This window comes from Armigeres subalbatus, chromosome 1 (genome assembly GCF_024139115.2).
Source record: "Armigeres subalbatus isolate Guangzhou_Male chromosome 1, GZ_Asu_2, whole genome shotgun sequence".
Lineage (NCBI taxonomy): Eukaryota > Metazoa > Arthropoda > Insecta > Diptera > Culicidae > Armigeres > Armigeres subalbatus.
Genome location: NC_085139.1, coordinates 199000844 through 199026757, shown reverse-complemented (window position 1 = coordinate 199026757; position 25914 = coordinate 199000844). Strand labels below are relative to the sequence as shown.

The 25914-nt window shown below is 40.1% G+C and overlaps 1 protein-coding gene across 1 annotated transcript in view; it reads left to right on the top strand.

Annotated features, from left to right (window-relative positions):
• LOC134209741 (retinol dehydrogenase 12) overlaps positions 1-23186 on the top strand; it is a 30775-nt gene extending 7589 nt beyond the window's left edge. The window contains exons 2-5 of the mRNA XM_062685758.1: positions 7698-8077; positions 8552-8776; positions 22758-22971; positions 23044-23186. Coding sequence (XP_062541742.1) covers positions 7698-8077; positions 8552-8776; positions 22758-22971; positions 23044-23140 — 916 coding nt within the window. The 3' untranslated portion in view covers positions 23141-23186. The remainder of the gene's footprint in view (positions 1-7697; positions 8078-8551; positions 8777-22757; positions 22972-23043) is intronic.
• Positions 23187-25914: the final 2728 nt, after the last annotated feature.

The window sequence follows — 25914 nt, the reverse complement described above, 5'->3', positions numbered from 1 at the left end:
TGGCCAGATTGGACTATGGGATCAGAAGTTAAGGCCAAAATACTATTTTCTATGCGCAAAACACGCTAAAAAACACTCACTCGTATTCTTTAGTATTTTTTTTGCACGAGAAAGGCACCAACACCGCTAGGTCAGGGTTTCTAATTTTATTATAGATACCTCAACAAATATTTTGAATTCAGTCATCTGGGAAGGGAACATGACGTCAGCTGCCATCGATATTGTAACTAAACTCAGTTTAACAACTCGGAAATTGCAATGGCACATATTTCCTGACTGGCACATTTTAAACTGAGTTCCCCTGCTTCTATAACGCTTCAGTTTTTTTTGAAGCGGATCGGAGCTGCTAGTCTTATTGAATATCTTTAAACTGTTTCGGAACATTGTACAATCAGCAGAACTTTCTAATGTATTCAAAAAAGGTGAAAGTTTAAGCGTGACAAGCTATGAATACCCAAAAAGAGATATTTAGCGTAAATGTTGATATTGGACCCTTAGAGAAAGTGCTTACGAATAACGGCTTGTATCTATCTAAGGGCAAGTTTGAAACAAACGGAAATCACACTATACCATGGATGGGAGTCTTATTTAGGAAATAGTAATTTGAAATGAGCATCAATTGTTGATTAATGTCTTAATATTGCAACTTTCTGAGAAGCCCTCCAAATGTACATATTTTGGAGTTTGAACACTTCCAATTTAATCGAATTTTCATGTTCCGTTGGTCGAATGATCCAATGCATAGTCTTATCTTTCCATTGTCATGCATCAATAAGAAGATTACTGCGTTTTAAATTCACAATTTCGGCATGAACTAATTGTGTATACATTCTCAGATTTTTAACGAACACGTTAACGAAGCACGATTTGAAGAGTAACGCATTGTAGCGCTCTAGCGCTTACTTTAATGAACAAACTGATCCCATTCAATGTTCATTTGAGTATTAGTTTCTTCAACCAGGAAACTAGTCTAACAAATGCAGATCAAATTTATTTTTGGAAGCCAGCGACAGAATTAGTAGTTGCATTGATTTTAGTTGTGGATGGAAGTTGTCGTATGCCTCATCTTTAATACAGGACACTAAGCTACCGCGACTTCGCGAATCTCCTACAGGGAGTATTTTTTAAAACAGGTTCTACTCAACTACACTGCCTAACTAAGACTGACTTTATTCAATAATTATATCATTAAAGAACCCTAACGCACTAGCGAATTGCCTACTCAGCTCCGTCCGGAGTCCAATCGATTGGCCTCGATGCCGGTCGATCGAACTGCTGATGATGCATCGATGTCTCCAGCCGTGTGTCGCCCAAACTGCTGACGATGGAATTTGCCAAGTCCGGTTTGTACCGTTGCTAACTCGCCCCTCCTTAGTGATGAACCTCCAGGGGTATGGTATCCGCTACCGAAAATGGTTTGAAGTTTTCGGTGTTTTTCTTACACGCAAAATAATCTACTCGTAAACTTTACAGGAAAAATCACGTAGCCACTAAAGTTCACCAATACCACTAATTTCACCTGATGCATATAAAACATAAGGGTATAGCGTGAAAATTGAACAAATTGTTCATGAAATTCACCAAAATATACTATACGATATACGTGAATTTCATGTCATTGATGCATTGGCTGAGAACTCACTCAGCTGTCAAATTCTAGGCAGCCAAGTGCCAAAAACGGCAGCCTTTACCGTGCGCGAAATGCTGGATATGCAAGTCAGTGTTGTGTGCCAACAATTATCAATCACGCAGTTATCAATCTCTCATAAGGGTAGTACTATTTACGATATCTTTGGATCTGTTCTGCAATAATGCATTCACATATGTTCGCAGCAAATTGATCACCTTCATCATGGAGAAATCTACCAACCTAAATCCAACTTTCCATCCCACAACATATAAACAACGAGTTTTTCAATTGCTTTCTGCGGCGCTCTGCTTCGGTTTCCGGACACCAGAAGATGACCACTGAATTTAATAATAAAAACAAATTTCCCATGTGTAATTAAAAGTTATAAATATGTTTGTTTCCTTTTTCTTAAATAAAAAAAAAGGTTTTTATTGTTTATTATTCTTATTTGTGGAAGTAGAAAAATAAACAAAGTACATTAAATGAACCTTCAAAGCCATGAAGCAGTTACGTAGCTTTTACGTGAAACGCTGGTGACATCCGATTGAGTGGAACTGAGTTCCCGTACCTGTGAGTCACTTAACCGTTACGTGAAAAGTGTTGTGGAAAAAATCCACGTATATATTCACGTAGATATGACGTTACGATTATTTTGGGTGTAGGCTTGGGGTTAGCATGATGATCGTTGATATGTGGTATCGTTTCCAATTTTACGTTGGTTATTCTGTGGGAGAAAATGCTGAAGAGAATAACGAAACCGATTATGATAGGGAGAATGGTGAATCCTCCAAACAGTGACCAATGTGGAAAGTGTAAACTATTGCTTGTCAGGCCCAACAAATCCAAATCCTTTCGGGTTTCCGTTTGTAGCTTGTGTAGAAGTTCCATACTGAGATTCAATATGTCACCATTTTTGGTAATGGTTATTCCGTCCAAAGGGAGGTGAATGAGGTTTCCGGTTATGTTTCTGGGTTTGTTGGTGTACGAAACATTATTGATTCGTATTGTGCAGTTTTCGTAATGAATCATATACGATCCAGAGAGAATCCTCTCAGTATTGGCACAGTCGGACGACAGGGTAAAATTGTTGGCGGTGTTGAAAAGTATATGTCCTATGTCGAGAGATACGACTTCTTGCTGTACGGGGTTTAATGTATAATTGCATACGGCTGCTTTGCCATCTAAGAGATTTGGAATACATTTGGAATCGGCTACATCTGTATCTTCAACGTTATAGATGATCGGATCGAGCGTCTTGACGGTAAACATTCCTGTTGGATGAACCAGGAAAAACTTCTTCGATGTATAAATTTGCTGATGATTATGGAGGATCGGGAATACGTGGATCTTGCGGAAAATTCTGGGATCTAGTTTCGGCAACTTGATGAATAGTACGATCTCCTGAGTGTTTGTGGCAATCGCTGTTTTGGCATAGGTGACTACTTCAGATAATGAATGAATTGTAACGTTTTCTTTTTCTAAATCCTTCCTGAACATTTCTAACTCATTTTTAGTCAAGATTTTCTCATTTAAAATACCTAATTTAGCTAACATAATTGTATCGATAATGTTTTCAATTTTTTCATACATATTTTTGAGGTTAAAAAGAATATTAATTGAATATAATTCTGAAGACTTCGCTTTAAATAGTTGGATGGCTTCCTTGGTTTTAAAAACTGATTCTTTTCATTGTAGAGTCATTTCGCGATTCATCCTCACTTGCTTGTTATTATTGTAAATCAAATTGTTTATACTTGAATTGATTAATTTAAGATCGTTTGCATCAGGCGATCCTGCAATAAATTTCCAAACGGTCCCTACGGTATCCCATCTTTTCTGTCTCCTGAAGGGAATTATATTTCCTAATGAGATATTAATTTCGTCAAATTTCTGTAGTATAATCTCCGAAAATTGGTTGGTTTCTATTTCATCAAATTTATTCCTGAGGTCTAAAACATGGGTTTTTATAGCTACTATATTGAAATGATGCAAATAATTGTATGACTGATACTGAATCCTACAGATGCCAAGATCAAAAACGAGAATAGGTTTGTCAAGTCTGGTCAAATGAAGTGTCCATGTTTGAGTTGTCAGTGTCGATAGTATCAAAATTGTTAATATTTCCATTGGACTTTTTGGATTAAAGATGCTTTTTGGGTGGTGACCTTCACTCGTGGGGGAAGAACCAGGCAGCTACGTCGGGATGATCCTTTTTGCTGCTGTCCGCTACTTGGGTCCCTAATAGCGATCGAGCCTACGCTACGGTGTCCTGGACTTCGCTTCGTCTTCGTTGTGGAGGCTCGTTGAACCGGGTGTGATAGGCTTGGCTCCTTGACACTCCTTGACACTCCATGAGTCGATATTGAAGGGACCATCGACTCATGGAAATATCGAGATGTGGAGAAGAAAATCCTTGGAAAGCTGTTTGAAGAGACCATCACAGTAACCCTGAAAATATTTTTTAATATGGCATAATTTGCCTCTATGAGTCGATATAGAGTCATAGAACATCGACTCATGGAGGCTTGACTTTTTGGATTTTTGTACAACACTTGAACTATTACTATTTTCCACTTCTGGACACTTATACAATTCCCACTTGGAAGGTCCCTATTCGGGCGCCATTTCGCGAATCTTCTACAGGGAGTTCTTTTTAAAAAAGTTTCTACTCATCTACACTGCCTAACTAAGACTGCCTTTATTCAATAATTATATCATTAAAGAACCCTAACGCACTAGCGCACTTGTGCGCACTAACGCACAAGCTACTCTCTCAAATTCGGTACCACTGACTAGCATGAATTGCAAGAGATTTCGTGGGGTAGTACCAGGCGGGATTAATGTGCGAACGCTCTACCACGGACCAAGTGTTCGTTGTACCCCAGGTATTGCAGAAACTCCGTGAATTCAACGTGCCCACACATCATTTATTTCTCGACTTCAAAGCCATATGATGTAATCGATCAAGATCAGCTGTGGCAGATAACACATGAACATGGACTTCCGGATACATTGATACGGTTGGTCAAGGCGACAACGATGGATCGGGCGATGTGGTTAGTTAGCGTTTCAGCGGCATTCTCGAGCCCTTTGAAACGCGCAGAGGGTCACGGCAAGGTGATGGTCTTTCGTGCCCACTATTCGTATTGCCTGCACCGCTTTGGAGAGGTTAATACGAGGGGCAAGGATTGAAACGAGTGGTTCGATTTTCACGAATTCCGTTCAGCTATTTGGTTTCGCCGATAACGTTGATGTATTATGGCACATAACTTTGAGAAGATAGAAGAAGCCTACATCAGACTGAAGAGGGAAGCTAAACGGATCGGACACTTCGAAGGCAAAGTACACGATAGGAAGAGGCTTAAAAGAAGACAACGTAAGCCACCCATCACGAGTTTGTATCGGTGGTGACGAAATCGAGGTGGTTGAAGAATTCGTGTACTTTGGCTCACTGGTAACCTTTGACAATGATACAAGCAGAGGACTCCGGAGACGTATCGTGGCAGGAAATAGTACATACTTTGAACTTTGGGTACCTTCTTTAGCCATTCGCAGCGTGGCTAGCAAGAACATACTGAAGGTGGCTGGATTCCCGGTCCGTTCTAGAAAGTTTTTTTATTGTCTTTATTAGGGAGACTTTCAGCACGAGGCTGGCTCGTCTCCGCTTTAAGAAGTTTTCTCGACTACACTGGACATGAATGTATCATACGACAATGATTGCATACATATGTAAAAGGTAACTTGCACAGAAACCTCGCAGTGAATAACTGTGGAAGTGCTGAGTGAAAACTAAGTTGTCAAGCGGCAATATGTCCCAGTGGGGGTTGATATATTATATCAATAAGAAAAGAATTAGTATTACGAAAGACGCTGCGATCGAATAGAGTTTGCTCCGTAGCAAATTATCTACAAAAAACCCAATAGAACGGTAGTCCTTTACGAACACGAAACCTGGACAATGCTCTTGGAAGACCAATGCGTACTTGGAGTTTTCGGAAGAAAAGTGCCATCTAAGGTCGGGAACATATGGAAGACGGTGCAGGTGAATGGAACCACGAGTTGTAAGAGCTTTTGGGAGAATTACCCATCGTTCACAATGCAAATAGCGGACGACTGCGGTTGGCCGGAAATGTAGCCAGAATGTCGGACAATAAGTTTTATGTGGTGAACTTATTGATAATAAAAAAATCACGTTAAAAAAAGGTTATGAAAAAAAACGGACAATAAGCGGGTAAAAATGTTCTAGATAGTGATTCGACGGGTATAAGAAGGCGAGGTGCACATCGGACGAAAAAATAAAATACGTGAGTTAACAAAGTACGTACATCGTGATTGAAGTTATGGCTTCGGAAACACCAGTCACTTCTGCTGCCGTAATCTGGCAAAGTGACGTATACGCCATTTTCCAAAAATGGTGTTAGCGAGTAGTACTAATCGTACTCTTTAACAGAAAAAATGAAAACATGTGTTGTAAAATGGCGCATACGTCACTTTTTCAGATTACGGCAGTTCTCTGGAACGTTTTTTTTTACTTTTATTTACTTATGTACCTTTGCAACTACGACCTCCGTCTGAATATTGTATCAATAAAATAATTATCATAGGAATCCAATATGCTGTTGTCAGTGGCGTAGCCACGGGGGTGGTTTTGGGTATAAAACCCCCCCCAAAGACAAAGTTTTTGGAAGAAATTTTTTTTTTCGAAAAAAAAATTGTTCAGAAAACCCCCCCAGACCAATTTTCTGGCTACGCCACTGGCTGTTGTACAAATTCAGTCAGATTTTTACCTAATGTAGGGTAAATCACTACTTGGGCCTATGGACCCGATTCTCGGCTCACTGCACAGAAAACTAAGGATTTATACTTTTTGGAAGCCGTAAGTGGTTGATAATTTAAAAAAAAGTCTCCGATTTATTTCGCACAATACTCAATATTTTTCATCCATTTATTTCATTTCTAATTGGTCCAATTATAGAAAATAAATATGTAGATTCCGAATATTCGCTCTCCGTTGTTACACCACTGAGCCGGAGTGAACCTTTCCACTTTTACAGAACGGTATTTTCATATAAACACCTACCTGAAAATCGTCACAGTTGTCGATACAATCATTGCTTGAAGCTTTTAATCACCACACAATAATTCTAAACTCACGCACTTTAATCTTTTCTATTTATTCGTTTCACAACTAATATAAACATTAAAAATGTATCCTCAAACCGATCAAAAATTCACCTCGGCATAAAAACTTCTAGCCGCACCGTGCTGCCAAAAGGCCAGAAGTCTTTTTTTAGTATGAAAAAAAAAATAAAAAAGTCCTTCATCGTTCATAGGAAAACTATCTAATACGTTGACGCTATCATGTTATTTATAATTCTCTAATAATTTCTCTTCTTATAATTTAAGCGTTTGGAAGTAATTTGGATGAGTTAATATATCTTTTCAACCAAATAAAAAATATTATAAATAATACCATCTGGCATCATGTCGGCGTTGAAGATGCATATTTTTGTTTACGTCGCATTTTCTACCATCCTGAGAGAGTATGAGAGTAAGATGTTGAACTTGAGAGATTGAGCGAAATTTTGCTTAGGCAGGGAACTGGGTTGGAAGTGGGCCGGAAATGAAATCGCTATGACTGAAATGAGTGCTGCACCTCGTTAATTTAAATCAAATAAAAGCTTTTTCAAACGATGTTTACCAAGAAAAGCTATTTTTAAGCAGAAGTGAACCCCATTGCAGTATTGCACGGCCCACGAAATTCAGGAAAAGTTGCTTCCTGTCACAAATATCAATTAAATAATGCAGTCGTATGCATGTTAGGCCGGGAATGGGGTAAGAAACCCTATTTGATAAAATTTGTTCAAGAATTCGAGTTCCATGAAACTAAAATCATGTTCATCCTGAGACAGTTCACTAGTCACCATATCGATTGAGACTAATAGACATCATCAGCATAATCGAATTATGCTAATTGCGGTCAAACATGATACTACCCTAAAATAATAAATAACTTTTCCTATTCCTTAACCGTCCTACTTTTACATGTGCTATTTCCAATTCGCAGGATGTATATGGGCGGTCAGGTTTGCCCCAATACGAACCTGGTCCGGGACCAGGTGGTTATCGTAACCGGTGCGAGTGCTGGCATTGGGCAGGCTCTTTGCAAAGAGCTGGCGCGTCGGTCTGCCCGCGTCATCATGGCATGCCGCGATTTGGAGAAAGGCGAACGCGCTCGGCAATCAATCATCCGCGAAATTCCCGGTGCCTCGTTGGAGCTGGTTCCGCTGGATTTGCGGTCGTTCGACTGTGTGCGACGGTTCGCGCGGGAGGTTGAAACCAACCATCGGCAGGTTGACGTACTGATCAACAATGCAGGCATCATATTTCATCCCGAGCAGCGAACCACCGATGGATTCGAGACGCATTTGCAGTGTAATTATTTAGGTATTGATCTATGGTCTATGCTATGGGAGTTAATGTTCAAATTGTAAACGGATGACATTTTAGGGTCATGTTCAGGTCAATAGCTTCTTCTTCTTATTGGCATTACTTCAACATTGCCGTCCTGCACTTTAGTGCTTCTTCTTTTTATAATGATATAATAATTATCGCAGCTAAATCAACCATATTTATGACCAACACAACTCAAGCTACGGCAATAATGACACGGTCATGTGTTACCATGACTGTAAATTATATCACGTTCAGCCCCATTTATCACGATATTTTCGCTATTTTTCTTCTTTTCGAATTCTGTAACTAACCGTGTACAACCGCCGGCTACTATAGCAATTTGTATCAATTTTACACTTGTTTGACTCTCTGAAAACGCTGCAACTCGTTTGTCCCAATTCGGACGCTTTTCCGATGTTGTTTTCCTCTCGTTCAGGCGCTCTCATACTGTTTTTCGTATTTTAGGACACTTTTTGCTAACTCAGCTGCTGCTGCCGCTGCTCGAGCGGGCTCCACAAGGACGGGTAATTAATGTGTCCGCCCATGGGTACACGGCCGGCAAGATGAACATCGAGGATCCGTTGAATGTTGGCAGCTGGGCGCCCGGGTTCCACGCGAGGGATGCCTTCTCGCACTCGAAGTTGGCCATCGTGCTTGCCACCCGGGCCCTGGCCGGGCGGCTGCGAAAGGGTAAGTGAAGATTTATCGGCGAACTGATTGTGGCTTGATGGGCATTTTTCTTGAAAGGATTTATGTCCATTCTGTCCTAAGAGGATCGTTCTTAGTAAGCATGACATTCCAAGCTAATCCGCTAGAACCGATTCCAAGGCAAAGTAGCGTTTTTCCTTTCTTGTACAATAAGTGTAAGTGTCTAACCGAACAACACCGATAGGTAGATGGATTAAGTTTTGTTTTTTTAAATGCTTGAACAACTACACCAATTGTCAAAATCAGTAAAATCAACAATTCTCAACAATGAATATCGACTAGAAATGATTATAAAGAAATGGACTTATCTCCCTTGATTCTGGTCCGATTCCGAATCCCTATACACCCAGTTTTTACGAGGGGGATACGTGCCTCGTAAAAAAAAAACGTTTAAAAAACCGCGTTAATTAAAAAAAAAAACAGAATAATCCACCTACAGTGAGATTTTGACCCTTCCTTAATTAAAAGAAAATATTTTCGGACTCCAGTATTTAAAACGAGATAAAACTACTCAACCTCCCACGGCGATTGAAAGTGTAAATGACAAATTAATTGCCTACCAAAAGGCGGATTCCATGGGTTGAGTGACAACAAAACGAATGATTCCGCACTGTACGTCAGGTTGCCTATCTATCAGGCGCTCGTCGGATTGAATAGCTATTGTAACATGTGGTAACATGGTTGGGTAGAAACTATCGTAACGCTGGCAGTATGTATACTCCTAATTTCCAGAGTCCTTGATATTAATTAATCCAGAACTAACTTAATCAGTCATTGATCTGAACGAAACTCAATAGCGTTCAATAATAACATATATTTTGCCTTGTGGCTTCCTAATTTTGTAAAACTAATGATGTTTAATACCTTAAAAATGAGCGAGATTTATATGGTAGTAAATTTTAGAATTTGCACACATTCGCACACATACATGCATATAAGTGGTCTATTTGTATCTCAAAACATGCTCACATTTGTTATCCAGCTTCCACTAAAGAAATTTTTGAAATCCCTTCAAATTTTTACGTTTTTGCTTTTCTGAGAAGGTTTTGTGGTACATGCTTCTATCTGTTCCTCAATTAAAACCAATTGTTTCTTTGAAACAAATCCGAAAAATAAGCATATTTTCATATCATATCACTTGTTGTAATTATATTTTCAATATTAAAGTGAATTTGTTTCAATTGGCATACATTTTATTTCATAATTCAAGAGGTTTATTGATAGATTAATACATAACACGCCTGCGTAACGCATACAAAGTGAAATTATAGACACTTCCGAAGGAAGGGTCAAAAACAGTGTAAAAACCATTGAAAAATTGGAAAAGACGTAGAAAAAATTATGGATAAGTGAAAAGTTTCTCAATCTATTTGATTGACAAAAACTTAGAAACTGGCTCAATGAGCGGAAACCGGACATTGGTTTTTGGTGCCATTTGGAAATTCAGGATTGCAAAAATGACTGAAAACCTATGCAATATGGGTATTGCCGTTGAATGGCAGCCGAAAATCAGTGTTTGGCGCCATTGTGGAATTCAAGACGGCCGACTTACGGTTAGATCTGTGCGTTGCAGACGACGGTTCTCTTACGCCGTCAAAGATTACGTGTCGCCGTATAAAATTTGACTTCGCCACCGAATATTTTCTAAGCGCCGATGGATATTGGAGAACTATTAAAGCAATATGTTAAAGGGTATCAAACATTTTTAGAGCATTTTTTACTTAGTTCAATCAAAGTTAATTGCCTATTAAACCACCCGACTTGGACATTAATTTACAATGTTGTGAAAACTCATATGTGAATATGTACATTATGCGGAAGATATTGATTTGGAAAATGTATTGGAGGTAACCACTTTCCCTTTGATGGGACTCGAACCCACGACCCTACAGTACGTTAGACTGGTGCTTTAACCAACTAAGCTACGAAGGACCTCCGTCGGCCTTCGCAACCTAGCGGCTACTGAATGAGCTCGAGATTCCCAAATTGGACGCATAGTCAAATCACTCGGTTGCGAAGGCCGACGGAGGTCCTTCGTAGCTTAGTTGGTTAAAGCACTACGCGCAGCAGCTGGAAGAGGCACTCCCAACGGAAGAGCAACTAGGCGCAGCGTCTCATGAAGATGGCTGGAGAGATATTCGATCCGCCATTGGAAGCACCGCAACCACTGCACTAGGCACGGTGCTCCCGGATCAGAGAAACGACTGGTATGACGGCGAACGTGAGCAGTTAGTTGAGGAGAATAATGCAGAATGAGCGACACTGCACGAGGCACGATACAAACGGGCGCGGAACAGACAAAACTCGATTTTCGAAGGAAAAAGCGCCAGCAGGAAGATCGAGACCGTGAAGAGACGGAGCAACTGTACCGCGCTAATAACGCACGAAAGTTCTATGAGAAGTTAAACCATTCACGTAAGCGCCACGTGCCACAGCCCGATATGTGTAAGGCCATAAAAGGGAACCTTCTTACGAACGAGCGTGAGGTGATCCAAAGGTGCCACTACGAAGAGCATCTGAATGGCGATGTGGCAAACAACGGTCTCGGTATGGTAATGAACCTAGGAGCACGCGCACAGGACATGCGACCTTCGGCTCCAAATCTCCAGGAAATCCAGGAGGAGAACGGCCGGCTGAAAAGCATCAAAGTCCCTGGAGTCTGACTAACTACCAGGAGAGCTGCTTAAACATGGTGGTGAGGCACTGGCTAGAGCGCCGCACTGGATAATTACCAAGGTTTGGGAGGATGAGGTTCTGCCGCAGGAGTGGATGGAAGGTGTCGTGTGTCCCATCTACTGAAGGTGAGTCGTCTAGTTGAGAGTAGTTCCAGGTCAATTAGCTGACATCATGCTCTATAGTCAGGTAAGTGCATTGGATCGTTTCACGGTAGGTGCCGAAGTGCAAAACGGATGAACTGCTTTTGAACTCGTTCAATGCGAATCACTTGGGTCGTATGGTACGGCGTCCAAATAGGGGCAGCATATTCCAAAATACTCCTCACTAGTGCACAGTACAAAGCTTTCAAGGTATAAACATCCCTAGCAGCACATATGTTTCACATAGGTTACTGCAACTCATATGTGACCAGATTCAGTCACATTTAAGTTGCTGCAACCATTTTTGTCTGACTTGTGCTGCTCGCGATCGGTGAAATAAGCTGCATTCCTACGAATAAATCCAAAAACTGAAAATGCCTTCGCTGTTATTGCAGAAATATGTTGAACCGTTGAACCGCAATTTCGAGTCCATTGTAACGCCCAAGTCACGAATCGATGAAACACGCTCTAGTGCAGCATCGGCAAAAGTATAGCTCTACATTATTGGGGATATGATTCGGCAGAAGGTGATGACTTTACATTTTGCCACATTCACGCTCATTCCGTTTTCATCGCACCAACGGCGGAGTACGTCAATATCAGTTTGTAGAGCAACACATTCCAGCAAAGGGTTTATTACTCTGAAAATTTTGAGGTCGACAGCGTACAGAAGCTTTGCAGAGGTAAGGCAGTTGGTCAAGTCATTGATATATAGAATAAACAGTAAAGGTCCCAGCACGCTGCCCTGGGGCACACCCGAGGTAATGCTGAAAGTCCTAGACCGTGAGGCATCAACACGAACGAAAGCCTTTCTGCCAGTCAGGTATGACATTATCCAATCTGCTATCCATTCAGGGAAACCCAAGTGGCGTAACTTTGCAACGGCAAGTTCGTTGAGGTACTGTGTCGAAAGCTTTCGAAAAATTTATGTATACGTTGTCCACCTGATTGCGCTTCTCGACTTCACGGAAGAGCGCATTAGAATAGCATAGCAGATTCGTTGTACTAGAGCGTTGAGGAAGAAAACCGTGCTAATGAATTGAAATGAATGGTTTAACAGCAGATAACAAAACTTTATGAACTAATGATTCAAGAAGTTTTCCAACACAACAAAGAATGGAAACTCCATGGTAGTTATAACTTTGCGGAAACTTCCAGATTTGTGAATTGGAATCATCGTTACTGTTTTCCATAGTCCAGGGATCGTTTTTTCACTTAACGATATGTTGAAAAGTAGTGTTAGTGGAGCCGCTAGTGATTCAGCACAGGCTTTCAGCAGGAAAGGTGTTAGGCCATCCACTCCGGCACCTTTTGAAGCAGCTAAATCTCGAAGAGCTTTCAACACTTCTAGGTCGGAGAACAGAAAGGGCGCGAGATCAATATCGTGCGGTAGAACATTCGAAAAACTACCTGGATGAGTTTGCGGAGGGTTCACATTGAACACACTCTAAAAAAAGTCGGCGAAGAGGTTCGCAGCTTCATTAGATGTGGTAGCTGTAGTGTCACCATAAACAACATTGTTCGGAACTTGATTAGCCGTCTTTTGCGATTTGATAAATCTCCAAAACCTGGACGGATTATTTTTAAGATTTGATTCGAGGTCCTTCATATATCTTCGGTAACTGGCATCGAGGAGTTCGTTATAAGAGGTTTCTACCTGATGGAGGGAAACTCTGTTCCCGTCAGTTTTGTTAGCGATGTACTGTTTGCGTAGCTTCCTCAATCTGTTGCGCAGGTTTCTGAGTTGAGCATTCCACCAAGGCTTGTTATTAACACCTCGATTAATGCGACGACGGCGAGGAGCTATTAAGTGCAATATTTCACACAGCTTGTTGTAAAACAGCAGTACGTTAGCATCTACTGAGTGCCCATGGAAATGATGACTCCAATCAACCGCAGAAAGCTCTGTATTAAGTGAAGTAAAATCGCACCGCCGCATGTCGTAATCCATGGGATCCGGTTCCTGGTCTGAATAACGTGGTATGAGGTAGCAGGTGTCGATATGTAACACTACCGGTGGATGGTGCTCGTCGATTGGTATGAGCGGCAGAACGGGCTGAGAGATGTCCATGTTGTCAGAAACATTTGTGAAAACAAAGTCGAGCAGCCTATTGTTACGGTTAACGAAGGGGTTGATTTGCACCAAACCACATGTCGAGATGGCTTCGCTAAGGGAAATTTCATGCTCGCTAGATGCGTTAGTTGCCAGATAGCCGTTGATGTCGTCATCGAAGATCCATTGAAGATGGGGAGATTATAATCCCCAAGCAGCAGGAAAACGTCATTAACGAATGATTTATCAATTAAGCTTTGCACTGCCGTACAGTGGGTAGCATAAAGCTCGCAATCGGAATTTGGGCGAAGATAGATACCGAAAATATGCAGAGAGTTATGGGGGAGTTTCAATGTGACTGCGACTTGTTCAAGTGCACAGCAATCAGATAGGGACACTTCGGTACATTGCAATTCACGTTTGACTGCAACCAGTACGCCACCGCCTCTAGAAGACCACTGGTAAACTCGCTGCGGTCGCAACGAAAAATGGAGTAGTCCAATGAAAGCTCCGGATTTGAGCCAAGTTTCTGATAGCACAACAACATCGTAATCGCAGTCGTAACTTCAAAACGGTTGGCTTAGTACGCAGACCCCTGACGTTTTGGTAGTAGATGCTCAGGTAGCGGGAATCACTTGCAGCGGCGTCCTCTGCTGCGACGATCCTGTTCACGCAGACCGATGACTGAGAGCCATTGAACAACGCACTGGAAAGGGCGTTTGATTGAGGAATCGAACTGTTCGAATCTTGAAGGTACTCGCCTGATAACAACCTCAGGGCCAGGACGGCTGATGAACGTTGGCGGGATGGGCACGACTGAGTCGAGAGGGTTAGAGTCTTCCATGAAGCTTGTGATAAGAGCGCGCCCCGGAGTCCTAATAACTGAAGAGCTAGATGGTGTCAGGGATGGAGAGCGATTTGGTGCGTCTGCGAGACCGTCTTTCGGTGAGCTGCCTCTGTTGCTTTCAGTGGATACTGACACTCGTCGGAATTTGGAAATTGAGACGAAAGGAGAATGAGAAAGCGCATTGCTCGCAGTGGAGTGGTACTTGGCTGCAGGTTGATTTCGGAAGACCCCATCTCCCAGCTCACACACAGGACCGGGACGGCTGCAGATCGCTGGCGGGAAGAGCACGACTGCGGTGAGAGGAATAGGGGTTCCTTAATGCATGTGGCAAATCTGCGCTTCGGCATCTGCTCCACATATGTAGAACACGAATTTTGAGAGTAGCAACATCTCTGTAGCTCTTAACTTTTGTCAGGCAGGCGTCTCGGAATCCGTAGTTTTGAAGAAGTTGATGGTGTTGATTGTACGACAATTCCCCGAAAACCAATTCCCCGAATGCAATTTTCCCGAATGCAATTTCCCCGAATAACAATTCCCCGAATGTAACATTTCCCCGAATGTAACATTTCCCCGAATTTAATATTTCCCCGAATGAAACAATTCCCCGAATGAAACAATTCTGGCAAAGATGATAGATAGTCTCTTCTTTAAATGAACTCGTTTGTATGAAATAAAGTGAATCAATGAGACAGTGCCTTCTTTAAATAATTCTGTCTACCCGATGTAATGCTAATGGAGGAGATAATGCCTTCTTTATATAAACTCGTCTATCCAGTATAAAGCGTCTCGAGAGAGAACGTCTGTCCATAATAAGGCAAGAAGAGGAGATAATTCGTTCACTATAGGAGCGCGCTTACCAGATATAATAAATAGACATTGTCACTTCCTTTTGCCTTAAACTGGGCAGATGAATTCATCATACCAAGGATACTAAAACATTTAAAGAAAGCGATATCTCTTCACTTCGCCTTGGGCTGTTTTTCAACTTAGTGTTCTACTAGCATTTCCACAGTTATTGAAAGTTTTCCCGTGCCTGCCAGTTACATGAATGTCTTGTGTGGCAAGTGCAATGGACACACTGTGCTCAAAGAGCCGAAAATGCTTCTCACCCGGAAGCATCCTAAGCCGAACCGAGAATCGAACTCGCAACCTCCGGATCAGAAATCCTCCAATCGCTTTGTGCCGCACTCAAAAAGAAGAGAGAAGCATTCGGGGAAATGTTACATTCGGGGAATTGTTTCATTCGGGGAATTGTTACATTCGGGGAAATGTTACATTCGGGGAATTGTTATTCGGGGAAATTGCATTCGGGGAAATTGCATTCGGGGAATTGGTTTTCGGGGAATTGTCGTACAATCAAAATATTATACATTCAATACATATTGCTATTTTTCTTATTCTAGCTAAATTGGCATCAAAATTCATTCATATTTGCATTATTTCGAGCTAACGCCTATTTCTGAAGAAGGGACCACATCTACCATTGCTTTACTTCGTGGAAATGATTTCTTTTAAAGATGGATTACATCCATATTATCTTATTTTGGGCAGATACGTGTTATTAAATATAGAATAATAATAATAATAATAATAATAATCTGGGGAAACACTCCCTAAAGAATCGACGCATTTACCATTGCATTAGTCCGAGCAAATTCATTATTTTTAAAGAAGGAATCACATTCACCATTGCCTCAGTTCGGGCAAACGCAATATTTTTCTTTAAAAGGATTCACATCAACCATTGCCTCAAACTTCTTAAGAAGGTATTTACAGGACAGGAGTTTAATTTCGAAAATAAAAAAAAATTACCCAAAACGCTTTAAAAAACACAGCCGTTGTTCGACTATTATAGATCAAAAAGCACCTTGGAAATCATTCTACCCTGATATTTTTATAATTTAAAAACATATCTTGGAGGATCAAGAATATCCAATACTACCAAAGGATATTGAGCGGATGAACGTAGCATAGTTACGGTTTACTTTGTAGATTGGACACTAGTGATACTCATGTTTTTCTTTTGATCCTTATTCAAATTGCTATCAGAAATCAAGGAAGGTGTGATCTTTGATTTCAATCTAGGATAAAAATCACGAAATCGAGGATTATTACTCCTGGTCACGCCCACGCCCATAATGTCCAATAAGACACACTTGAACGTATCGTTAAACGCTGCTTTTTTTCGGACGCATACAGTCGATTGCGAAGATGTGTTTGCAAGAGGTACTATGTTTTCGGGGAATTGTTCCATTCGGGGAAATGTTACATTCGGGGAATTGTTACATTCGGGGAAATTGCATTCGGGGAATTGTTACATTCGGGGAAATTACATTCGGGGAAATTGCATTCGGGGAATTGGTTTTCGGTGAATTGTCGTACAATCGATGGTGTTATCGACGTGAGGCGACTAAAATCGAGAAGCGAATCAGGAAGCGAATGGTTCGTAGAAGCATGATACTTGCCTGGATGAAGAGTTTGGAAGCCCCAGTTACCAAGCTCAAACACAGGACCGGGACGGCTGCAGGACGCTGACGGGATCGGCTGTACTGTGTTGAGAGGATATGAGGCTTCCTTGAGGAAGCATTGGCAAGTTTGCGTCCCGGTGATCCGCCAATAGTAGATGGTTAATTTACTCTATCACCACCATTTTTGCCTCAATGGATCGTTGGATGCTGATGGAAGTCTTGGTCGCCAAAAAAATGAATTAGAGCTGTCGCCAGAGAATTCTCGGAATACGAATCCTTTCGGCCATGTTGTTGAAGAGAGTGCTTTGGGCTTCAGGTCAGCACTCATTCCAATTTTAAAAGATATGAAGGACAATGTAGTAACGTCCCTGTTTTTAGCAACCAACCGGAAAGCTTGGATGTCGTCAGTGCCCATACGTTTTTTAGCAAGTGCTGCTACTTGATCGACGGAAACTTCTGGTGCGATGCGAGATAAATAAAGCCAAATCTTTTGTGGCGCCTTCGGAACGATTTTTATTTCAGTGGAAGGAGATAACGTACTGCCAGTTCCTTGCATAAGTTCTGGTTGAGCTTTCGGGAGAACATTCTTTGCTGGACTGAACAGACGTCGCTTTTTAGTCAGACGCGGTTCCACACCGATTTGATGAGATGTCTTCGGGGTATACGAGTTAGAGTTAAATAGAGTAAAGTTTGTCCTGATTTCAGACTTCAATTCGGTCAATATTTCCGATTTGAGTTGTTTTAGAATGGCACTGTGGGAATCAAGAGCACGCTCTTGGCCAGCTTCGTAAGCTGCGCGGGTTGTGTTTCGGAAACGAGTGTCCTTCATCAAAGTAGTACAAGAAGGACAGAATCAGAAAAGTTGGTGATTCTTCATCACGTCCTTATAAACATCAACTGAAATTCAGGTATATCTTCTTTTATATCTTCTCTTATATATCTTCTCTTATATATAAAAATGAAATGGTCTGTGTTCGTATCCGCATAACTCGAAAACGGCTGGATGGATTTTTTTCATTTCCCCAGCAGAAAAATTCGTTAAAGTTTCCGACGGGTTTATATGATATTTCTTCCTACGAAAATCACGACTTAAGTTGAGTAAATCGTGAAAAACTGAAATAAAGATTTGTATAGGAATTTCGCTTGGGCAGAGTCAGCCGCAGCAGAGTCAGTCGAAGCGATTCCGATCCGATGATAACTGATTTAACGATAATATCACTTCTTGTGAGTAATCCTCCACTTGACTGTTGTACACAACACTAATGGTTACAATTAGAAGCAAAACACGACTTTATAAGAGCAACGTAACACAGTAAATTCTAATGGGCCAAACACAATTGATACGTTTGCGTGCGTTTTGACAGTTTTCCCATGGAAAAACTATACTATAACAACACAAAGTGCCGACGCGGTGTGTAAACAATCCCGATGATACGGTGTGTTTTCAAAATTCATGGCAGCTATGGCAGCTAATGGACGAACATGGATTTCCGGATAAACTGACACGGTTGATCAAGGCGACGATGGATCGGGCGATGTGCGTAGTTCGAGTTCCAGGGGCATTCTCGAGTCCCTTCGAAACGCGCAGAGGGTTACGGCAAAGTGATGGTCTTTCGTGTCTGCTATTCAACATCGCTTTGGAAGGGGCAATACGAAGGGCAGCGATCGACATGAGTGGTTCGATTTTCACGAAGTCCGTCCAGTTATTTGGTTTCACCGACGACATAGATATTATGGCACGTAACTTTGAGAGGATGGAGGAAGCCTACATTAGACTGAAAGCGAAGCTAAACGGATTGGACTAGTCATCAACACATCGAAGACGAAGTACATGATAGGAAGAGGCTCAAGAGAAGACAATGTAAGCCACCCACCATGAGTTTGTATCGGTGGTGACAAAATCGCAAATATTGACAATGCTACTACTGAAAGGGATATAGAAAGGATGGTCTGTCGTCTCAGGTCTGTGGATGCCTCGGCGCCCCTGCCGGAGACTGTTTGAATGTGTTTAAATTAGTGGCGAAGCATATGGATTGCAGTTATTTGGAGTTAATCTCATTTAAAGCTGTTTCGAGAAGCAGATGGAAGGATTTGGTTATGCGTGCATTAACGTGGCCTGATGGACTCAATTCCGAGAATTTATTCAACGCCAAAAGAACATTTGGAAGCCTTAATACGTTAGAATCACCATTGCTGTCTCCTGTATCAATGATATGTTGTTTATTGTGAACTTGCTAAGATGTTCACAGATGTTGTTATGATGTTTAATGTTAATATTAAATTGATTGTTTAATGTTATGATGTTCAATTAGTATATATCGAGAAACCGTCACAAATGAAGATTTAATTATTCAGATAGAAGAATCAGTCTGTGCAACTATTGTTGAAGACGTTGAAATAAATAAAAAAAAGCTTCCGGAGTAATTTATTTGTATAGAACTTCAGCAGGAAATCCTTTGAAACTTTTGGCGGAATTCTTTTGAAGAACTTCAGGAGGAATCTCTTCGAAGAACTTCCTTAGGAATTCTTTTGTATAGCTTCCGGAGGAATTTCTTTGATGAGCTTCCGGAGGAATTGAATCCATTCAATGAGCCCATTCTGGCAATATCGGTGGAATTGATTTGAGGAACTTCCAGAGAAATTCCATTGAAAAACTTATGGAGGAATTTCTTTGCGTAACTTTCGGAGGAATTCCTTTGAGGAACTTCCTGAGGAATTCTTTTGAGGAACTTCCGGAGGAATTTTTGGAGGAACTCATGGAGGAATTCCTGAAGGAACTTCCGGAGGAATTCTTTGATTCTTTTGAGGAGCTTTGTAAAACTTCAGCAGAAAATCCTTTGAGGAACTTTCGTCGGAATTCTTTTGAGGAACTTCAGGAGAAATCTGTTTAAAGAACTTCTCAAGGAACTTCCGGAAGAATTATTTTGATGAACTTACTGAGGAATCTTTTGAGGAATTTCGGGAGGAATTCCTTTGAAGAACTTCCGGAGGAATTCCATTGAGAAACTTCCAAAAGAATTCCTTTGATGAGCTTCCGGAGGAATCTTTTGAGGACTTCCGGAGGAATTCTTCGGAGGAACTAATGGAGGAATTCTATTGAGGAACTTCCGGAGGAATTTATTTGAGGAACTTCCGGAGAAATTCCCTTGAGGAACATCCGGAGGAATTCCATTGAGAAACTTATGAAGGAGTTTCTTTAAGGAATTTCCGGGGAAATTTCTTGGAGGAACATTCGTAGAAACTCCTTTGAGGAACTTCCGTATGAATTCCTTTGAGGAACTTCCGAAAGAATTCCTTTGCTGAACTTCCGTAGAAATTCCTATATGAGGAACTTCAGAAAGAATCTCCTTGATGAACTTCCGCAAGAATCTTTTGAGGAACTTCCGGAGGAATACATCTGATGAACTTCTGAAGGAATTCATTTGAGTAACTTTCGGAGGAGTTCTTTGATGAACTTCCAAAAGAATTTCTCTCGGAGGAATTCCCAGAAGAATTCTTGGAACGGTTTCTGGAATGCGATTGTCGCTAGACCTCAGTTCGGTTTTCAACTGGATCTACAATATTAAGTTTTTATCGCGAACGACCAGCAATATTTTGTTTGAATTTATATTATGCTGGAAATTTTCAAAAGAGAAGATAACGAGGGTCGTACTTTTCTATATAATGCATTGTCTTATTTTTATTTTGAAGATATGCATTTTCAGAATTTTGACATTGACATGTCTAAATTTAATTATCAATAATGTCAGGCTTCTAAATATGGCTTGATTAGCATCATTTTATTATCTTCTATATAATAAAAATGAAATGATCTGTGTTCGTATGCGCATAACGCGAAAACGGCTGGATGGATTATTTTTTATTTCTTCAGCAGATATGTTATGTTTCCGACGGGTTTATATGATTTTTTCTCATGCGAAAATCACGAGTAAGGAAGGTTGAGTAAATCGTGAAAAACTAAAATTAAGGATAGTATGGGCATTTTGCATGGGTAGTTGAGAACGCATATTCTCGCCTACTTTGCAGGACAACGTCTGCCGGGTCAACTAGTATATAATAAAAATGAGTTGAGATTTCCTTCCTGACGATTTAACTTGCGAATGGGTTGACCGATTTTGCAAGTTTGCAAGATTTTTTCCCCAATCGATTCGTTTTGGGAACCGCAAGGTTTGTATATACAAAAAGTTGGTGAATTTAACGGGGAAATGTAAAAAATCATTAGAATACTATTTTGGGTCAGCTGTTAAAGAAAATAAAACAAACGCACGGAAATTGATCTAGAGAGGGCGGTGCTGCAAACATTTCATTATGACACTAGCAAAAAGTACCCAGCTTTGCCCGGGTGTTTATGTTGCAAATGTCATAAAGAGACTGAACTATTTGTAGCATCGCACTCTAGATCAATTTCCGTGCGATTGTTTTGCTTTCCTCAACCACTGACCCAAAGTTGTATTCCATCGATTTTTCACCTTTCCCAGTCAAATTCACCAGCTTTTTGTATATACAAACCTTACGGGTCCCAAAACGAATCGATTAGGGAGGAAATTTTGCAAATCGGTCAACACGTTCTTGAGTTAAATCGTCAGGAAGGGAGTTTAAACTCATTTTTATTATATAGAAGATTTTCACCACCCGGGCAAAGCTGGTTTCTTTCGTTAGTTATTAATAAATTATTAGTTTTAGAAGAAACAAGTGTGTGCAACAGCTTTTTAATTGCTTCAGCATTTTGTTTGGGTGTAAACGTCAGTTTCCGTTTAAGTCAAAAATCGTGATTTATTTTTATTCTGGAAGCTTTTCATGTATTTTCAACATTTCTGAATCCCTCCTCTCAAAACATGAGCAAAAGCCTGCCGAAACATCCCATACTGATTATATCTATTCCCATAAGAGTTAGGAAACAATTTGTCCAGGAATAATACATCCGTTATTGAACGTTAAAAGCTGGATAAATGTGGTTTGCCTAAGTTTCATTAGGTATTTTGTGTGTATCAAATTATTGTGCACACAAATATATCGCTATTATATCAGAAAAATAAGATGAATAGTTTTTGAATATAATGGGCCCATTTCTTTAGAAATTGTGAATGAATTATTTCGATGCACTTCGCACTTTCTTACTATCATCGTCCTTCATTTTATCAGTATTATTTATCTAAATAATGTTCGTATGTCTAATGTTTTCTCTACCTTCCTGTCGATAGTCTTCTAGTTTATAAGGTACCAACAGCCTGTTCGATATAACAGTCTTTTGATGTAAAAGGACTAGGACCTCAGTAAAACACCATGCGTCTCCATGTGGTAGAAGATTCACATGTTTTCTACGGGCACCTTTGTATGTCCATCTAGTCGGCAGACTACTTCTCACAAAATTAAAAATAAAAGTTAATAAGTTACTTACCCATACATACCTCCGGGGATTATCCACGTACCTGATTATTTCCTAGAAGCTCAGTGGCCTGCCGAATAGTCGATCGATTTTTCGAAAATTTCTGTAATACCTCCCAATTTTGACGATATTGTAATGTACCAAGTACTGCCCTTCCGGAGCTGCAATTACAGAGCAGAGGAACGCTTCCCATATTATTTATACTAAACTTTTAAAATAGCTAGTTAACTTACTGGTACTTATTTTCTAATTTGTTAGAAACGGTCAACGGTAACGCTGACTTGCGGTTGGCGGCAGAAAAACATTTGCATGTTTCATTTTTTTGTCAATTATTATATTGATTATTGCATCAACTGGTTTTATAGCAAACTATATTTATGGTTATATTGACAGTGTCATCAAAAGTAACCATCAATGCATGCAGTCCGGGACTGGTACGGGGCACGGACCACCTCCGGCATTCACCAATCATGAGGGCACTGTTTGCACGAGCTCTCACCTACCCATGGATGTGGCTGTTCATGAGAAGCCCCCTTCAGGGAGCTCAAACGATGTTACGACTGGCAACGGATCCGGAACTGGCCCTAGTGTCCGGGGAATTTTTCAAGTGAGTATTCCGTTGTGATGGCTGGGAATGTAAAACAGTTGCATTTGATTGATGATTATATCCCCGTTTTAGTGATTGTGAACAAACCGATGTCACGGATCTGGCCAAAGATGATTTGCTTGCGGAGAAGCTATACAAAGAGACGATGAAGGAGCTGAAGTTAGAATAAGGGATTATCTTTAAATTGATTACAATAAAGGGGACTTTTTGAAAAAGTAATCTTAATATTTTTATAGAATTTAATATAAAACAAAATAAATTATTATTTTCTACTAAAAATATCATCCTGTTTTTGGCATTGCTGCAGCATGAAGGTCGAACCAAGCCTCGGTAAACATATTTTGGTTTCGTATTTCATTTTACTACCCACATCAAAACCGACCAAAGTCAACAAACCACTCAGAACAACGATGGAGATGCTGATGATGGACACAGCTATAGAATTTTTTTATGGCTGATGGAAAACGGTAATCAAGACGATTCCGGTGCAAACGGGAATAGCTGGACTGGGATGGAATACATGGAAGTGTGCTAATTTCGACGAAATGTTGATTGCAAAGCTGATTAATAATTGACAATTGTTTACAAGGAGAACTTAATTAACTTGTTAGGTATGTAACGATTGCAAGAAAAGGTGGACATTGTTTCGGTACCTAGTTTTTGTCAAATTTCAGTAGCATTCCGTCTATGAAGCAAAACGTTCACCCCTTCTGTGTAGAAAAACAAGGGACTATTTTGGCTTCAGTTTTAATTTTATTTATTCTAAACTTTATTTAGGTGTTTTTGCCTTTCTCGTGCTTTGCCGAGCAGGAGCGACGACCTCGATAACTGAAATTGGTATGATTTAGCCTTGCATACAGACCAAAATATCAAATAATATTTCAGCAAAATGCTTTACTGAAAAATAATCAGCAATTTGGTTGCTTACTGAAAGTCAGTAATTTGATTTGTCTCCACTGAAAATCAGCATACTTCTACAGATTAATGATGGCTCAGCATTTCCCATCGACTTGACAGTTTTAGTTTAGAGAGAAGTAGCCATTTTGTTTATTTTAGAACAGGAGCGGTTTATCTGGTGCATTTAATTTCGCTCAATACAACATGATTCCTGTGAGTATTACATCTAATAATTAAAATCATATGTGTGTATATATTTACATAAAGCTAATGCAGAATTACATTACATCGTTTTTTTTTTCAGCATTTCGGGCCATTGTAATCATAGAAAACCCAAGGAGATTGACATGAGTGTTCTAAGCTGAAAAATCCATAAAAGACTGTACATCCTGCAAAAAGTCTTTTATGTAGAATATGCCATTTCTTTCGGGATTTTTCAGCTAGGAAAAACTTGCGTCGTTCCCTTGGTTGTTCCCCTGTAAAAACAAAGAAAAAGGAGTACCTTTGCCTATATATTATTTTTTAATGTTTAATTAATTCCTTTGTTAATAAATATATAAATATTAATAATAACAGTTGGTTAATAATTTTGAAGATCGAAAAAGCTGAAGATATCAGCGTTTAGATGTATTTTGCTGAATTTAATCAGCATGTTGCTGTCAAATTCTGTAATGGCCAAAACCTACGGAATTTTCAGCAAACTTTTAGTATTTGCTGATTATTCAGTAAATAGTTGTCAAATGAAATGACAGCTTGACCCGCTGAAATTTTCAGTAATTTCTTTTTGCTGAAATGATTGCTGATCGTTCAGCTCGGCAAAATTCAGCAAAATTATGCTGATTTTCGGCGAAAAAAATTTGGTGTGTAAGAGGTAAAATACCAAAAAACATTATGCATTTAGTTATGCATTTGGTATTGAAATTCAATTTAATAACTGAGTTTGTTATGGCTTAAGTATTGTGCATATTAATTTTTGGTATTATTCCTTTGGAATTTTACCTCTTATGCAGGGCCACACCAAATTGGAAGAATATGTTTCAGCAAATTAGTTTGCTGGTAATTAATCAGCAATTTGGAACTTTGCTGATAATTTTGGAAAGTGTTCCGGTTCATGTTCATGAGGTCTTGCAGAGCCTGAAGTCCAACCGTTGCAAAGTGAGTTGTGAAGTGAAGCAGTGAAAAAGCTATCCGTAAGTTGAGCAATAAAAATAATAAGTTGTCTTTTTTCAGCTTTCAAAAAATGGCGGACATCATAAGACGATCCCCACCAGTGCGTAAATAAAGCCAAAATAGCAACCTCTATCATGACGCGAATTCGCACCGGTCGTTGGTAAACGGGTTTGGGAAATGTAAACGCAACCTTCGGTGAATAGCGAGTTGGCAAATTTAGCGACCCGCTCCAACCGTTGCCAAACACGGAAATATAAATTAACCCATAAATAAAAAATCTGCCGTCTGCTGAAAAATTGTTCGGGTACTCATCATCAAAACCATTTTGATGGAGGCCAGTTTAGTTTGGATTTCAACTGATTGGCGGCGCTAGTGCATATGAAATAACCTGATAGGTTAGATATCTCGAAATCTGGAATTTTTAGAATATTGGCGTCTTCTACAAAGTTGTTCGGGTGGTCAAAACCATCATGACGAAAACAAGTTTAATTTGAAATACAACCACTTGGCGGCGCTAGTGAATTGGAAATAACCTAAAAGGTTAGATATTTCGATGGTTGAAATCTTAAGAATATTGCCGTCTTCTACAAAATTGTTCGGATGATTAAAACCATCATGACGAAAGCAAGTTTAGTTAATAATACAACCGCTTGGCGGCGCTAGTGTATTGGAAATAACATGAAATGTCAGGTATCTCAAAATATGTAATTTTTAGAATATTGCCGCCTTCTACAAAGTTGTTCGGGTGGTCAAAACCATTATGATCAACGCAGGTTTAGATTAAGATATAACGTGATATTAAGATATATTGCCGTGTTCCAAAAAGTTGTTCGGGTGGTGAAAACCGTCATGATGCAAGCAAGTTTAGTTTTAAAC